At 49.6% G+C, this 16479-nt stretch overlaps 2 protein-coding genes and 4 non-coding genes across 19 annotated transcripts in view; 5 read left to right on the top strand and 1 right to left on the bottom strand.

The window, feature by feature from the left end:
- Positions 1-325: 325 nt before the first annotated feature.
- On the top strand, positions 326-5766 carry VMA22 (vacuolar ATPase assembly factor VMA22). 2 transcript variants are annotated; one of them, XM_028712009.2, is made up of 7 exons: positions 326-519; positions 734-782; positions 1364-1492; positions 1739-1842; positions 2654-2760; positions 4714-4875; positions 5490-5766. In XM_028712009.2, exons 1-7 carry the CDS (start codon positions 341-343, stop codon positions 5612-5614), a joined length of 855 nt encoding a protein of 284 aa, XP_028567842.2. In that variant the 5' UTR covers positions 326-340; the 3' UTR covers positions 5615-5766. The 2 variants fall into 2 exon arrangements, with proteins under 2 accessions (XP_028567842.2, XP_028567843.2); XM_028712010.2 differs by lacking the exon at positions 1364-1492.
- A 1822-nt stretch (positions 5767-7588) lies between these two features.
- Positions 7589-7660, top strand: TRNAE-UUC (transfer RNA glutamic acid (anticodon UUC)). Its single transcript has one exon. It is a non-coding gene; the product is annotated as a tRNA-Glu (tRNA).
- Positions 7661-8923: 1263 nt separating this feature from the next.
- TRNAE-UUC (transfer RNA glutamic acid (anticodon UUC)) lies at positions 8924-8995 on the top strand. The gene has a single exon. It is a non-coding gene; the product is annotated as a tRNA-Glu (tRNA).
- A 441-nt stretch (positions 8996-9436) lies between these two features.
- TRNAE-UUC (transfer RNA glutamic acid (anticodon UUC)) lies at positions 9437-9508 on the top strand. The gene has a single exon. It is a non-coding gene; the product is annotated as a tRNA-Glu (tRNA).
- A 215-nt stretch (positions 9509-9723) lies between these two features.
- TRNAE-UUC (transfer RNA glutamic acid (anticodon UUC)) lies at positions 9724-9795 on the bottom strand. The gene has a single exon. It is a non-coding gene; the product is annotated as a tRNA-Glu (tRNA).
- Positions 9796-10122: 327 nt separating this feature from the next.
- LOC114587564 (adiponectin receptor protein 1-like) overlaps positions 10123-16479 on the top strand; it is a 29689-nt gene continuing 23332 nt past the window's right edge. For 6 of the 13 annotated variants that reach the window (XR_013391161.1, XM_077921511.1, XM_028711985.2 and 3 more), the window contains exons 1-5: positions 10124-10246; positions 10962-11155; positions 11561-11713; positions 13770-13941; positions 14846-15032. Coding sequence is in view for 9 of the 13 variants with exons in the window: in XM_077921511.1 (XP_077777637.1) it covers positions 11057-11155; positions 11561-11713; positions 13770-13941; positions 14846-15032 (611 nt within the window). In the remaining 4 variants the exon portion in view is untranslated. The other 7 variants (XR_013391160.1, XM_028711971.2, XM_028711978.2 and 4 more) reach the window with 6 other exon arrangements.

Genomic DNA, 16479 nt, shown 5'->3' with positions numbered 1-16479 from the left:
CTACGAACCCCAAAATTAGACATTCCCCTTGGTGTTTAAAACAACCCCGAATTCTGTTCCAACAGCCGATGAGAGAGGGAAATAACTTTTATGAAAAAAGGTGCCGAGGGATGTCAACCGACAGAGGGCGTTATTTTTGTCAAGGCACAAAGCGAGAGGGAGTTTCGAACTCGGCCTTATTTCTACTTTTGCATTTCCATCCTCACGCACTGCCTAAGGGGGTCCTAACGGAAACCAGAAGTGGAGCTTTTTTTCTTGAAGCTGTCGGCTTCTGCCTCTTTGAGAAGGAGGCGGGCTTTGCTGCCTCGGAAAGCGGCCTCCGCGGCCGCCCTTGCCCAAGATGGCTGCCCGCGGGGAACGCGGCCTCAAAGAAAGATGGCCGCTACGGAGGCCGAGAGATCGGAGCGAGGAATTGCTGTACAGTAGTAGCTCGATGGTGGCTAAGGAGGAGGAGCCTCGCTTCGGGTCACGTGAGCAGGAAGCGCCGAGGGGTCGGGAAGCCCCCTCTCTCCAGGCGAGGCAGGCACCTCGAAGCTCGCCCCGAGCGCCTGGGCTTTTGCTCCAGAGCTTTCCCTGCAAAAACCTGCTCTTTAAAGCCGAAGCAGAACAAAGCTCTGGAGAAAGGGGGGCACTCACACGTGGAGCTTTAAAGGGGGGGAGGTGGTGTGGTAATAATAATAATAATAATAATAATAATAATAATTTATTATTTGTACCCCGCCCATCTGACTAGGTTGCCCCAACCACCTTGGGTGGCTTCCAGCATATATAAAAACGCAAAGGTAAGTGTGGATAAGGCCCCTACTGCCCATCATGTTACAGTTTCAGTTTTTGATTGCCGTTTCTGTAATTGGCCTAACAAGGAATGAAGGAATGCACCTTTTGCCGAATTCAGCCCATGCTCAGCACACAGATGAGATTAGGGGGAAATCCCACAGGATGAAATGGGATTTACTTCTGAGTGAACCTGCCTAGGATTAAGTTGGACCACACTTGGTGCAGAGGGTACTTGGGTTGCTCCAAAGGCAGAAATGGGGAACCTGTGACCCTCCTGGTGGTGGCTCCCGCCAGAGATTGCGGGAGTTGTAGTCCATCCGCACCTGGGGCGGCTACCGCTTTCCTTTTGCCTTGGGTAAAGTATTTTCGCTCTACGTTTTCTGCAGAGGACATGACAAACAGTAGAACTAGCAGGCAGAGTGCTGCTACTTTTATAGTGCTATCCTCTTACATAATTCTTTACAGAACAACATAGAACAAAGACAAGAGCTTGCAATCTAGTCTTAGACAGACAGCAATGGAGGGGGCAAAAGAGGTGAGCCGAGTGTGAGCAGATGCAGTTGCAGTTACAGGGGTTTCATTTCAGATGGCTCCAGCACAGAATGCAGGACCAGCTGAAGTATGTGAGGAGTTGGACCAGGTCATCCTCCACCTTTTTGATACTCTGGAGATGCTCCAGACCAAGAGGAAAGCTTTTAACAACTTGATAGAGCAGGTGAGACTTGGGTTTGGGGGAGTTGCATAAAGGTGAAGGGCACTTCTACCACCCCGGGTCCCCTTCCTCCTCTTCTTCCCCCGCCCCCCAACTCCATGGTTGCTGCTCTGTAGCCCTTTGCCCATTGCCTCTTGTGGGGATCTGGCCAAGAACAAAATTTTCTCAGAAGGTGCCCACTGAGGAAGATTCTTTCTAAAGAGAGAAGCCTCATCTCTTAACATTTTGTGGCGGTTATTTCTTCCCCAGGGTTGGTTCTCGCTCTCCAAGTCCCGCTATGCCATGGGTAACAAATCTGTCTCTCCCCTTCAGTATGGACATCAGATGACTCCAATGGTTCAGGTGAAAACTAGGTGAGAGCAGGAAATATCAGAATTTGGAGGGTGGAATCCCATGGAGCAAGTGAGAGCCTATGAAGTAACAGGAGAGGGGAGGCAGAACAGCCAGTATTCTTTCCTGTTGGTTTTGGTGACTTCCAGCTTTATTTCTCTCCTTGACAGATTTTAGCTCTAGATGGGTATCTGTGCTGCTTGTATTGCATAGAGGAGCTGACCAGAGCTGTCGGCCAACAACATCTGAAGGGCCACGAATTCCCCATTCCTGACTTAAATTGCAATTCCACTATTTACTTTTTGCAATAACATTTCAGCAGTACTTTCTTTGGGTGGAATCCAATGTGACACTAAGACGAATTTTTGGTCAATGCAAGGATTTCTGAAGTGAAGCAGGATATAACTTTTATGAAATAAATAACATTTCTGCTTGCACATTTTTTAAAAGTGTTCTAAATCTTCTCTAAATCTTCTTTAGGGCTCGAGCAACCCCTAGAAATCCTTGTGCTGACAGGATTCATTCGTGGAATCCCGCCCCCCCCCCCCCCCCCCGTTTCCCTTATTGCCTAACTACTCATTTACACAGGGAGCACCAAATGGCGATACTGCCATTGCTTAGGGGAGTCTACCCCAATCTGGTGCCCTCCGGATGCTGCTGGACTCCAACTGCTATAATCCCAGACCGTGGAGGATGTTGGCTGGGGCTGATGGGAACTGTTAGCCAAATATCTGGAGGGTACCAGGTTGGTGGAGGCTCTTCTGAGGTCTACGAGTGAATTAGTTATTACTATAGATTCAATCTTACATTTTGCTGTTTCTCTGCTCTGTCTAGAAAGAAAGACAATGGTCAGATGGGGTTTCATGTGGTGTCAGAGGATGTGAAGGCTGCCAAACCAACAGCTACAGATGCTGCGGAGGAAATTGGCCCTAGTGAGCAAGGTGAGGGTGCAAACCACAAGGCTGGTCGGGATGGTATATGTTTGGGACTACAGTAAACTGAGGATAGAGATCCTCTTATCAAAATGCCCATGCCTAGCCATCTGTGTTTTTAGGAGTTGCAGCTATAGTGAGGTGTAACAATTTCTCCCTGCCAACTGGCTATTCGTGCCATTATTAATGAGATCTTGGGGTGGGGGGAGGAATTGGCGAATAGGCATAAAAGAAGGATCACAGATGGGTAGGTTAAAGTAAGATCTTTGGGGCCTAGAAGCATTGCAAGTGAATTGTTCCATAAGTGATTTTGAAGTATAATGTTCCTGCTTGTGTATATGAAGCTAATCATATCTTTTTAAAAAATACCTTAGGATGGCTTTGCCTTCAAAACGACATACAAATACTTTATTTAAACAAACAAAACACAAAGGAGTCCTTTTTATTTCTGTTGGAAATAGTAATGAAAGTCACAAAGATTTAACAGACTCAGAAAACATACGTGCTGGTCAATGATCTCCAGCGGGCTAGGGACAAAGGCGAAAGCTGTTTCCTAGTTCTGCTGGATCTCTCAGCGGCCTTTGATACCATCGACCACGACATCCTTCTGGGGGCACTGTTATACAGTGGTTCCGCTCCTTTCTCCTGGGCCGTGTTCAGAAAGTGGTGGGGGGGGATGAGTGTTCAGACCCCTGGGCTCTCACTTGTGGGGTGCCTCAGGGTTCTGTCCTCTCCCCCATGCTTTTCAACATCTACATGCAGCTGCTGGGAGGACCATCAGGGGGTTTGGGCTGGGTGTCCATCAATATGCGTATGATACCCAGCTCTACCTCTCTTTCAAATCAGAACCAGTGAAGGTCCTGTGTGAGTGTCTGGAGGCAGTTGGAGGATGGATAGCAGCTCATGGGTTGAAGTTGAATCCTGACAAGGCAGAAGTACTGTTTCTGTGGGACGGGGTGGGCGGGTGTGGAGGATTCCCTGGTCCTGAATGGGGTAACTTTGCCCCTGAAGGACCAGGTGCATCAAATGTGAGTCATTTTGGACTCACAGCTGTCCATGGAGGTGCAGGTCAATTCTGTGTCCAGGGCAGCTGTCTACCAGCTCCATCTAGTACTCAGGCTGAGACCCTACCTGCCCGCGCACTGTCTTGCCAGAGTAGTGCATCCTCTGGTTATCTCCTCCTTGGACTACTGCAATGCAGTCTATGTGGGGCTACCTTTGAAAGTGACCCGGAAACTGCAACTAATCCAGAATGTGGCAGCCAGACTGGTGACTGGGAGCGGCCGCCAAGACCATATAACACCAGTCCTGAAAGACCTACATTGGCTCCCAGTATGTTTCCAAGCACAATTCGAAGTGTTGGTGCTGACCTTTAAAGCCCTAAACGACCTTGGCCCAGTAGACCTGAAGGAGCGTCTCCACCCCCATTGTTCAGCCTGGACACTGAAGTCCATCTCTGAGAGCCATCTGGCAGTTCCCTCACTGCGAGAAGTGAAGTTACAGGGAACCAGGCAGAGGGCCTTCTCGGTAGTGGCGCCCGCCCTGCGGAACACCCTCCCATTAAATGTCAAAGAAATTAACAACTATCGGACCTTTAGAAGACATCTGAAGGCAGCCCTATTTAGGGAAGCTTTTAATATTTGATGAACCATTATATTTTAATATTCTGCTGGAAGCCGCCCAGAGTGGCTGGGGAAACCCAGCCAAATGGGCAGAGTATAAATATTATTATTATTATTACTACTACTACCACTACTACTACTACTGCTACTACTATTACTATTACTACTACTTGCCATAATGTCAGAATTACAGAAGAGGAGAGAGAGAAATCCTAGTTCGCAACAATAGGCCAGTGGCAGGGAACTGACTGGGGTGGGTGTGACCAAAGACTTATAATGTTGTGTGTTTTTCTCACCGCTAAGTTCCTGACTAGTAAAGGTGTTGCTTTAATGTTTCCAGTTCTACGATGGCGAAAAGGTCCAGGGAAAGCACAGGCTCCAGCCCAGCCCCCAAAGGCCTTCCGCAAGGCTGCCGAGGGATCAGGGCATCAAAATCCCCTGACATGGTTTGGAATCCTTGTGCCCCAAAGCCTCCGACAAGCCCAAAGGACTTTCCAAGAAGGTGAGTGAAGTGGCTGCTCATACACTCCACATAACCTGTTCTTCCTTCCCCTTCTCATTGTACCCCAAAGAGCAATGAAGACTCTTCTGAGAGCACAGCCCTCGTTTCTCTTTCTGTCAAAAGGCAGTGGGGCTGTACAGATGGGTAAATCTGAAAGTTGTCATTGATCCTGACACACTGGAAGCAAGCAGGGATGTTGCTCTGCCCCTGATGAAAGTCTTATGTGCCCAACACTGAAAGCTAGCTCAGCTGAATACCACAAGTGGCGGCAAGGACTGTGCTGTTACTTATACCCCTTTGAGTGATCCTGGGGTGCTGGATTTGGTCCCTCCAGAGACACACGTTTCCCAAAATCTCCTTTTCTGTTGCCTGAAGTCCTCTCAGTGAACACATCATACAGCTGCCGTGAGGAACCTTTGGCTCTCCATTGCTGCACTGCAAGTCTCCTCATTCCATTGTCTTTGTTGGCTGGGACTGATGAGACCTGGAGTCCCAACAACCTGTGGGGGGCCACAGGCACCGCCCCCCTCCTGCCTGCCTGCCTTAGGGGGAATGTTCCAGGTTCTCTTCCATGATGCATCATCTCAAGTGCCTCTCACCCTCTTCTCTTCTAGGAATTCAACTGGCTGCAGAAATCGCCTCGTTACAGAGTGACATTGAGACCACACAGAGGCATTACCATGCATTGCTGGGGGAAAAGCACAAACTTGTAGCAAGGGAAAAGCAACGCTGCCCTTGAACAGCTATGACCATCTCTCCGCGGAGAGCATAGATAGAAGAATGGGGCCTGTATTTATTGGGATGCATCCCAGAAGCCGCTTGCTCCATGTATTTTTTAACTGTACTTAATAAATAAGGGCTTCAGAAACGTCTGGAAACCTTGCTTGTGGAGATCTGTGTCCTGGTTCTTTTTGAAATGCTGGTTAGCCTTGTCGAGAGCCTTACTCTCATCCTGCCTTTTCCATAATTCTCAGGACCACATTACAATATGATTGTAGGTTTTTTCCTCTTATTTTTGTATGTTTTCAATCAGTGAGGGGGATGTCTTTGAAACAGATAAAGATCCAGTATTAACTCTTGTCTGCAAACACTGTTTAAAATACTTTGGGCCACCTCTTCACTAGCTGAGGTCGAATTGAGATGAGGTACATAACATTTGGTAATGCTAGATAAAGGTAAAGGGACCCCTGACCATTAGGTCCAGTCGTGACCGACTCTGGGGTTGCGGCGCTCATCTCGCTTTATTGGCCAAGGGAGCTGGCGTATAGCTTCCGGGTCATGTGGCCAGCATGACTAAGCCGCTTCTGGTGAACCAGAACAGCGCACGGAAATGCCGTTTATCTTCCCGCCAGAGCGGTACCTATTTATCTACTTGCACTGTGACGTGCTTTCAAACTGCTAGGTGTGCAGGAGCAGGGACCGAGCAACGGGAGCTCACCCCTTCGCAGGGATTCAAACCTTCTGATCGGCAAGTCCTAGGCTCTGTGGTTTAACCCACAGCGCCACCCGCGTCCCAATGCTAGATAGAAAGGGACTATTTTATACTGTTTCTTTTTGGGGGGAGGGGAGTATAATTGTAGCACTGGAAAGAGATTCTGAGAGTCTTCTAGTCCACAAAGCAGGAATCTCAACTGAAGCATCCATGACAGATGACCATCCAACCTCTGCTTTAAAACCTCCCTTTTGCCACACCACTGAAATTAAGCAGCATAAAAATGTCATGGATTTAAAATAGATTAACACTCTCTTCTCCTTCCTGCTACCCTAAAAGCTCCTGCAAATTTTCCAGAAAGTGATCCTACTTGGCCTCTGATACATCCTCTTTCTATCATTTTCTCCCTCAACATAAATTTCAAGTTTGTAGAATCAGAATTGTAGAGTTGGAAGGGATCCTGAGGCTCATCTAGTCCAACCCCTGCAACGCAGGAACATGCAGCATTGTATCCTGAGACAGATGGATAGAGGGATGAGACTTGCAACCTTGGCATTATCAGCACCGGCTCTAACCAGCTGAGCTGTTCAGGGCAGCCCTGCAGAGGGGGAGGGGCAGTGCAGACTTACTTTGGAAATGATGTTATAATTATTATGGGAAGTAGTCGTGTAACTGCATATTAAGGTGAATACAATGAGGCTTATATAAGCTCACAGTACAGAAAATGTTTACATTCTTAAGTGTTACATCACACATAGTTTCAGAACTGGCAGCTTGAATGTGTGAATTGTGTCCTTTGAAAAGGATTAAGATTGTGGGAGAGCTGCCAACAATTGAAGAGCGAAGGACTGGAAACCAGAGCAGAGAACAGCGCAGGGGCAATTTCACATGAGTTTGTAGCTTTGAAAAGATCACTATCCAGCCAGGATTGAACTGGGGTGACCAAGTGTGTTTACTCTCAGCTTTATGATCTAATTGATTCCTGCCAATATTTTACAGAAGAAGTTAAAGGATAGAGTGAAAAAACAAAGTTTGCAAGGGAGGGACACCGGTTGTGGGTGTGGCAACTGCAGGGAAAAGGAAGCATCGGAAAATCTGGTGCATTATGGGTGTAACAAGTAGAAGCAGATTAAGGTTTCTTTGTGGGTTTCTCAGCAGTTTGCAGAAGTGCTTGCAAAAGCGAGTACCTTGATATGACTGGCAAAGGGAGGATTTCCCCATTTCTGCTGCATTTCCTTGCTCTCTTTAGGTGCTAAGCCAAAAGCTCCTCCTCTATCTCACTCCCATATGGTCTAGCGGTTAGGATTCCTGGTTTTCACCCAGGCGGCCCGGGTTCGACTCCCGGTATGGGAAGAGTGATCTCTTTTAATGCATGCCAGGATGAAGAATTAAATAGTATCAAAGAAACGGCGCGCCAACAGTTTTATTTCTGATAGTGATCTACGTATCGAGAAACTGGCGCCTGGCTGCCCCTCCTGAGCCGGGAGCGGCTGCCCTCTCAATGGCTTGCAACCTGGAGTGAGTTCTCTCCCGCGGCGCTGCAAGCGCGGCCGAGCCCGCCTTGGGCTTCCAGGAACAGCCAGCAAAGGGGAGCAGCGAGGCGGCTGCCAGGCCTCCAAGCAACTGCCCGTGAACCGGGCGGCGCATCTGCCGCAGGCTTCTCAGAGGTGATTGATCGGTCTCGATGCGGGGGGGGGGGATTCAAATTCCGCAATTGGTCAGTCGGCGTCGCACTTCAGCTCCCTTCGCTCAGGCGGGCGCACCAGAGAGAGGTTTCGGGCGAGAAAAACCCACATTTCCCCCCGCAGTTGCCCGCTGCTGTCTTTGACCCGGGAGCTGAATGTTCGAGCCCCACTCGGGGAATTTAAAAGTCTCAAAACCGTTCCAGCTTTTGTTTGCACCACCTCTTAATGCTCCTGAGACTGTTTCTATAGAAGGCTCTTTGCGAACAGGAAGAGGAGGATTGGGTTTGCATCTGCTGAACTGCATTCGAAAGAGCGCTGGGCTTGAGGCTGCAACGGGGCTGGGATGGCCGCTCTTCTTAGAAGTTCTGGTCTCTGTTGGCAGCAGGACAAGAGGTGGGGGGAGAAGAAGCCGGCGAGCCGGGCGGTGGGCGCTGATCCTGCGAAAGCAGCCGGCGGGCGCGCTCCCGTTCTCTGCCCGGGGGGGGGGGGGCTGGTTCCGGAGACTCCCGCAAGGAGGGCAAGGCAAGCGCAGCCTGAAATTCCGGCAGGCGGGCACAGGGAAGTGCAAACTCGCAGCCCCATCTACCGCAATGCCAAAATCCAGACACCCAAATTTTCCAGCAATCCTGCAGTTAAGCAGCTGCAATAATTTAGGGTTGCCATATTTCAAAAAGTAAAATCTAGGACACCCCGAAAGTTGTTGCGCTTCTTTTAGACAAACCGCAAAGTTGTTGAGCTTTTTCTTACAAAACCGCCCAAACACCGCGATTTCTCGAGTGACTTGCCTAAGATCTAGGACAAAGCAGCGCCTCTGCCTTTGCAATAGGAAGGGGGCGCGAGGATGCAATTCCCTCCTCTTCCCGGAGGGGGCAACGGTGAGCATCTCTGTCCTGGACTGGCTCGTACATTACCCGGTGCCTGTTCGCGCTTCTCCCATATGGTCTAGCGGTTAGGATTCCTGGTTTTCACCCAGGCGGCCCGGGTTCGACTCCCGGTATGGGAAGAGTGATCTTTTCCTGCCCCCGCTCTGCACCATTTACCTTTTTTCAGAGCATCTGCTACTAAATAACCCTTTAGGCCAGGCAAGAAGAGTCTTCCAAATGTCTGTTTAAAGCGAGTAAGGAAGGTGTCTGCACATGCGAAGCGCCTGAGAGTGAGAGGTTTGTGTGGCAGGCTATGCAGGGTTAAGCGCTGCAGCCCATGTGCTTTGCATGGCACCCTCTTGTTTTGGAAGAGAAAAAGTGATCACAGACACACACAAATATATTCTTTCCTGAAGTAGAATAATATTACACTTGCTTATAGAAATCTTCCTAGGAAATGCTTTTGCTTCATTTTTCTTCCAAAAAAGAGAGAGAGAAGAAATAGTATCATCCTGGTGCAAAGTGTGACCTGCTCTCCCCTGTCTGACAAGATTCAGCGAAGGAGGCTTCTGCCAGCCGCCTCCCATATGGTCTAGCGGTTAGGATTCCTGGTTTTCACCCAGGCGGCCCGGGTTCGACTCCCGGTATGGGAAGCTCTAAATTTTAGTTTCTCTCTTCCACTTAACATCTTGTAATTCAGTCTCCCTCCGCTTTCCAAATGCGCTTCAGGTCATGAAAACGCTCTTTATTTGCCGTTTTGAATGCGATGGAAAGCATGCGCGCCTTTTGCCGCTGGCCATCGCAGCAGCGCCACGAACTGGGGGAAAAGGAGGAGATCTGTGCGACTCCAGGGAACAAAAAGCGCACCTTCCCATACCGGGAGTCGAACCCGGGCCGCCTGGGTGAAAACCAGGAATCCTAACCGCTAGACCATATGGGAGCCGCTGCTCCGCGCTCTTCCGCGCGGCTTCCTCAGGCGCCGAGAGCCGGGCGGGCGGCGCTGCGGGCCTCCAGGGAGAGGCTCGTGCCCGGCAGGCGCGCCTCCTGCTGCGCGCGTTCCCGCGGGGCTGCCGGCCAAGCGCGCCTCTCTGTACGCCGCTTTGCGTGTTAGAGCAAAATAAAATAAAAGGAAGCGGTGCGTAATATTTTCTAATGAAATAAATAAGCAAAGCTGCTTGCTGCGCGCCCCGCGTGCACGCGCAGCCCGGGAAGCGTCGCCATGGCAACGCGGGCCGGGAGGATGCTGGCGGGAGCCGGAAGTGCTCTCTCTCCCGGCCGCGTTTCCAAGGCGAGGATGCCCGTGACGGGCGGGGAGGGAGGCCAATGGGAGAGAGAGGCGGGCCTTGGCGGGAGCTGGTCCTGATGCTGCCGCCGCCGCTCGGGGCTGCGGGGTGAGGGCAGGATGGAGGGGCCGGGCGAGGAGGCTGGCGGGGGAAGGGGATGGAGGCCGGCAGGGCGGGCAGGCCTGCTGGGTGGGTCTCCCCAGGGGGTTGTCCAGGAATGGGGGCTGGTGGGGAGGGGGCCGTTGGAAGAATGGGGGAGGCAGAGGGAGCAGCCATGGCCACAGGCAACCTGGGCCTCATGGGGAAACCAGAAAGAGCCATCTGGGGTGGGGGCCGCCTTTGCCACACACCTGCACCCAAGAGGAAATCCCCCTCAGCATGTTGCTGGGCAACGAGAGGGGGCAGGCTATCAGTAGTGACCCGCTGCCTGGTGGGCAAGTGTGCTGTAACAGACGGGTGGCAGAGAGCAATGGAGAGAGAAGGCCAAGTGGATGCAGGAATAACGGCTGCACAAGACCTGGAGACCAGGGAAATGTTTGGGGCAGAAGAAGGTTCCTTGGACCGGGGACAAGGGCAGGGTGTTGCAAAATGTACTGGTGTGTAGATTTTGAGGGAGGGCCAATTGTGGATGTCCGTCTGGGGGAAATGGCAGGGACGCCAAGGAAGGGTACAGCCTTTTGTGGGTTGTGGGACCAACAGAGAGGGTGCGGTTCTTTTGGTGGCATGGCAGCTGTAGAACACTAGCAACTAGCACTTCTTGAAGCTTATGAGAGGAAAAAAGGATTCATCCCTCTGCACCCCTCCCCCCTCTGCTTTCCCACAGAGACAGTGGGGACCATGGGGCTGGTGGCTTGCAAAGGGCACTAGCCTCTGCCTGTGAAGAGGCCTCAACTCTGTGACCCCCTCCCCCCCACCATCATGGAGCCCCTGAAGGAGAGGGCTGGGTGGTGCGCAGGGTACCCGGGGGAGGAGGCTGTCGCTGAAATGAGACCCTTGCTGCAAGAGGACATCGGCCAGGTGAGTGCCACCAAGACCACTCATTGGGATGCCTGATCTTTTCTACCTGCCCCCCTGCATCCCTCTTTGGAGTTGCAGAGCTCTAATAAGCCCAGCGCCAGACTTGATCCAATAGCAAGGCTCTTCTTGTGTATGGAAACTCACAATAAGTGCCGGAAAACGATAGCCAAAACACTGTGAATTCTGGCGACAGCAACAATTCACATGAGAATATTTCCCTCTGCATTGGCTGAGGATTGGCCACCCGTACGCCCAGTTCCATTTCCCCTCTTTCTGCTGATCCTCCAGCAGCAGCAGTAACTGGGAGATCAGACCAGCACCCATCAGATTTCCAACAATGGGTGACCCTATGCCTCGCCAGCTATATTGGTAGGACCTCATTGTGCTGTGTGTGGTTTCTTTCAGGATGGCATTGCGATGAGGGTTGAGCCTACAGGCTGGGGGACAGATGACCCAGACTTAGAGGAGAATGAGGTTGGCACAGATCCTGTTCGGGTCATGATGTTGCCACTTCAAGCCCAGCATGCCATGGAGAAGATGGAAGAATTTGTCCTGAAGGTGAGTGACATATGTGGCTGGGAAGCGCCTGTGAGCAGTCCTGGCTCAAAACAAGCCTCCTTGGGCGCTCCCTGTTTTTCTTGCTTCACTCTTCCTCAGTTTTGCCCTGAGGAACTGGACACCAGTTCTCCCCCTGGCTGTCCGGCCGTCCTCTCTTCTTCATTTTATGGGCTGCTACCCAATCAGTGCTAAGGCAAACTGGGCATGTCACAAAAGTGCCCACGGGTCTGATATTATGACTTCAGCTACTGCCCATTGGCCTCCTCCCCAGCTTCGCAAGGCGCAGGGAAGCTCAACAGTCACACAACCCTGGAGAAGAGGGGGAGATGGAGTAGTGTAGTCGTGGGCAAGAGGCTCTCCTCTCTGCCATGACACCCCGCTCTGAGCCAGCTCTCAGGGCCAAGCCCAACAGGGCATAGTATCTGGAAGCCAGCGAAGAGAAAGCAGCCCAGTGGTGCTCCCTCTCTCCTGATGGGGTCCCCTGGAGGCCCTCGACTGAGGGAGGCCATGGGCAAGGGAGAGAAGGCCACACAAAGTGCAAAAAGGACTGGCCTGAGGGGTCAGGAAACAGAAAAGGAGGCTGCTGCACAGGAGGAGGAGGACTGCTGCTGGGTTCAGGCAAGTGACAACTAACAGGGTGGGGCTTTGAGGGCCTGTGGCAACCCCACTGGTTGGTTGACCTCAGAATTAATTGCATGGTTTCACCAACCACTGCATTTATTTATATATTTTAAGATATTTATATGCCTTGGCAAAAAACCAACCAAAACCCACAATAAACAAACTACCGTGACATTTATATAAGCACATTTCAAATGTTCAAAGCTTTACCATAGCCCTGTAAGGTAGGCCAGCATCATTATTGCCCCACATTGCAAATGGCGGGCTGAGAGAATTGGCAGCGCTGCTAAGGCCTACTGAGTGTGTTTATGGTGAAGTGCCAAAGCAGACAAGATCCTTATTTGTATATTTACCTGTCTGCCACACTCATGTGTAATGAATTTGGAGGTCTGGCTTCTTTATTTATTTTACACCAAAAGGTGGCATGAGAATGGTGGGAACGGGGACACCCACACATTGCCACCTTATCGTCTGCCCCGGTCTCCTGCTTCACCTTCAGTGTCTGTCAAGCTGGGCTAATGGAGGTGGGAGCACCCCGCACTATGCCCCAAACATGCTCCTCCCCACACCTTATACTTAGTGGGTCAGATGCGTGAGCAACAAGCATGGAAGCCCAGGTCGCCTCTGCTGTGGCCCTGAGGTGAGGATGCTTGAACCAGGCTGCAGACTAATACCCACTGACCTGGGAGTAAGCCCCATTGAACTCAGTGGGACTCTGAAAAGGTATTTATGGGATTGCCTTTGTTGCCAGAGTGTTGAGCGGGGAGGGAACTGCGTTCTGTTCCCCCTGCAGCCGTGAAGCTGAATCCACAGAGAACTCTTGGCTTTGCTTCACCAAAGCAGCCCTGGAGGTGGTTGTTTTCTTTACAGAATATTCTCAGCACTCTCAAAAGCCACATCTTCTGTGTTCCTTATGAAATGCAATGACACTTTAAAACTTCCTTATGTAAAAAAATTCTCTTTAGAGCAGTGTCCTCACCCCCATTTTTAAAAAAATAAATGAAGCATACAGAATCAGCACACATGTACATACTTTTGATACTGGGGGAACAGTTTGATTTTAGTTTACTTTTTTGAATTATGGAGACACAGTTCACTCTTACAAAAGATGAATACCATATTATTCTAGTTCAGCTCCTAGTATAATCAACAGGCAAGATCCTTTCCTGTGCCTTAGCCTCAGGCTGCACTCACATACTGCTCATTCTGCACCCAGTTTGCTCCCACCACGGGTAGCAGAAGTGGGGTACACACATTAACCACAATCCATGCCTATCCTTTATCTACTGCATGCTGTCATTTTAAAAAAATGAAGTTCTATGTTTCAGTGTGTCTTTCCTCAAAACAGCTCCGACTGAAGTTCAAAAAGAGAACGGCCTAGCTGCGTTTTAAGCCAGTAATGTCTACACAGCCTCCGTCTTTTCTCCCGTTGTAGGTCTGGGAGGGCCGCTGGCGTGTCATGCCTTATGATGTGCTGCCTGACTGGCTGAAGGACAATGACTTCCTCCTCCATGGGCACCGGCCGCCCATGCCCTCCTTCCGTGCTTGTTTCCGAAGCATCTTCCGCCTCCACACGGAGACAGGCAACATCTGGACACATCTGCTTGGTCAGTCATGGGGCTCTGCTCCGCACAGCAAGAACCTGGTGTGGTGGGGGAAGAGGAAGGGGGCAATCTGGATTAGCTCCCTTCTTCTTCTGTGTCTCACATCATAGCAAACTATTTCAGCTTCAGAATATAGCTACCATCTTCTTTGTTAATATTTTTTAAAAATCAGCATAAGAGATACTTAACAGGTAACACAAATATGGTTCACTGATGGTGTTTTCTGACAGTATGCATCCTAATCACTATGTTAGTGAGCTTCACTTTTCATATACAGTGGTACCTCAGTTTTTGAATGTAATCCGTTCCGGAAGACTGTTCAAATTCTGAAACATTTTAAAACTGAAAACTCAATAGCAGACAGCTAGGCCTCAGGATCTTGCACTTAGCGGAAGCTGCGTGGCATGTTCGACTTTCGAGGCATGTTCGAAAACTGAAGCACTTACTTCCGGGTTTATGGCCTTCGAAAACCGAAATGTTCGTCAATGGAGACGTTTGAAAACCAAGGTACCACTGTATTAGTAAGCTTCAATGTTTATTGTGCAAGTACTCAGGGCAGAAGATTAGACTTGTTTACCTCTGTTTGCTTGTTTATTTTGCATATGCACCTCTCTTGTGCTGCAGGGAAACTGTGTGTGAGAGAGAGATAAGGGGCGATGGGACACAGGTTCAGGTTTTTCCAGTTGACACCCCTGACTTCATGGGGAAGTGACCACAGACCGCCAGGCCCAGAGACGGCCCCCTCCAGGTCTCTATTTGTGCAGGGCTGCTTGTGACCTCTGCCTGCTTCTGGCAGAGCAGAGTCATTTCCTCCAAATTCCTGAGAGGACCACCCTTTCAGTGTGGTTGGGGTATGTGGAGACACCTAGAAAGAGATGTGGGCAGCTTTCTTCTCTTCCTCTCCCAGGGTTCCTCTTCTTCTTGGTCTTGGGCATAGGATACATGATCAGCCCCAACATGAAGTACGTTGCCCCCATCCAGGAGCGTCTTGTCTTTGGAATGTTCTTCTTGGGAGCCATCCTTTGCCTCTGCTTCTCCTGGCTGTTCCACACGGTCTACTGCCACTCAGAGGAGGTTTCCCGCACCTTCTCCAAGTAAGTCTACCGCCTGCCTGCTTCACCTGCCCCCCACCCCCCCAGGTCTTCTGGGACACATGGGAAGTGGGAGACGGTGAGGAGCAAGAGTATCTTCCGTGGCACCGAAGCTCTCAAGAGACACAAGTGCTTGGAGCATCAGTGGGGAGCTCTTCTCTGGCTGGCAATAGATGCACGGACGGTTTTAAGAGAGTCAAAGCCCTTGTGTTAGGGTGGCCATGTGTCCTACTTTACAGAGGACTGTCCTCTATTTCTGAAGGGCTGTCAGGGGCCATCACTTTATCTGAAGGTATCCTCTATGGGAGGGCTGCTCAGGCCATGTGTGGTTTAAATATAGAGGGAGGGGGCCCTTGAAGTTGCCTCTCAGCCAGGGTGGATTTGATTTAAATCACTAGGCAGTAAGACTTGATTTAAATTATTTTTTTACAGAAAGACTCATTCTTGCTGGTATAATCTTAATATTTACAACCAGATGAAGGCTTCATTTTTGGAATAATAAATGTTCAGAGTAGTTTTTACAGTTATATCAAAAAATACTGATTTGGTTATACTATTAGAAATACATAGATAGATAATTATGAAATTATTGTGAGGTTTAATAAGTTAACTGTTTCTATTTGGACAACTTTTCTGCTGTACTTGATTGGAAGGAGAAAAATAATAATTTTCTTAATAACAATTTAAACAATTTATTTAACTAAAACAATAACATTATAGCATATGTATCCATAACTGATGTATCCATAACTCCATAACTGAGTTTTAGCACACATGAAAAACTTAAAACAAATCCTTATTTCCTAATGAATAGCCTTTGGACTATCATGTAACTTAAATAGAAAACTATCTTTAGAAAGATTTTTTCCTCCAAAAGCATTTTATTTTAAAAATCCAATTTAAATTTTAAAAAATCCAATTTAAATAATAAAACCCGATTTTTTATTTTAAAAAATCATTGATTTTTATCCGCCCTGCCCTCAACAGTTAGCAGCACCTGCTCAGAAGACAGAGCCAGCTGGCAAGCTGTCCACGTCTTCCCTACTTGGGTGAGGTGGTGTTCATTTCCATTTAATTATCGTAATTATTTCTTAATTTGCAGCTGTGAGTATAAGTCACCATGTGCAAATTTTATGCAGATTGGTGCCCTCCTTTTTGCCCTGTTTTGTGCTGATGTGTCACTCTGTCCTTCTGTGCTGCCATAATGCCAAGCATTGAGAGCCAGTGTGGTGTAGTGGTTCAGAGCGGTGGATTCGTAATCTGGTGAACCGGGTTCGTGTCTCCGCTCCTCCACATGCAGCTGCTGGGTGACCTTGGGCCAGTCACACTTCTCTGAAGTCTCTCAGCCCCACTCACCTCACAGAGTGTTTGTTGTGGGGGAGGAAGGGAAAGGAGAATGTTAGCCGCTTTGAGACTCCTTCTAGTACTGATAAAGTGGGATATCAAATCC

Source organism: Podarcis muralis, chromosome 17 (genome assembly GCF_964188315.1).
Source record: "Podarcis muralis chromosome 17, rPodMur119.hap1.1, whole genome shotgun sequence".
NCBI classification, from domain to species: Eukaryota; Metazoa; Chordata; class Lepidosauria; order Squamata; family Lacertidae; genus Podarcis; species Podarcis muralis.
Note: the sequence above shows the minus strand (reverse complement) of the source record. Positions and strands in the feature narration are given on the sequence as shown.

Excerpts from the sequence above, each read along its gene's own strand:
- VMA22 (XM_028712009.2), top strand. The coding sequence starts at position 341 with ATGGCTGCCCGCGGGGAACGCGGCCTCAAAGAAAGATGGCCGCTACGG. Across the intron at positions 783-1,363 it reads GCATATATAAAAACGCAAAG|ATGGCTCCAGCACAGAATGC; the intron begins GTAAGTGTGGAT and ends GTTTCATTTCAG. Across the intron at positions 4,876-5,489 it reads CCAAAGGACTTTCCAAGAAG|GAATTCAACTGGCTGCAGAA; the intron begins GTGAGTGAAGTG and ends CTTCTCTTCTAG.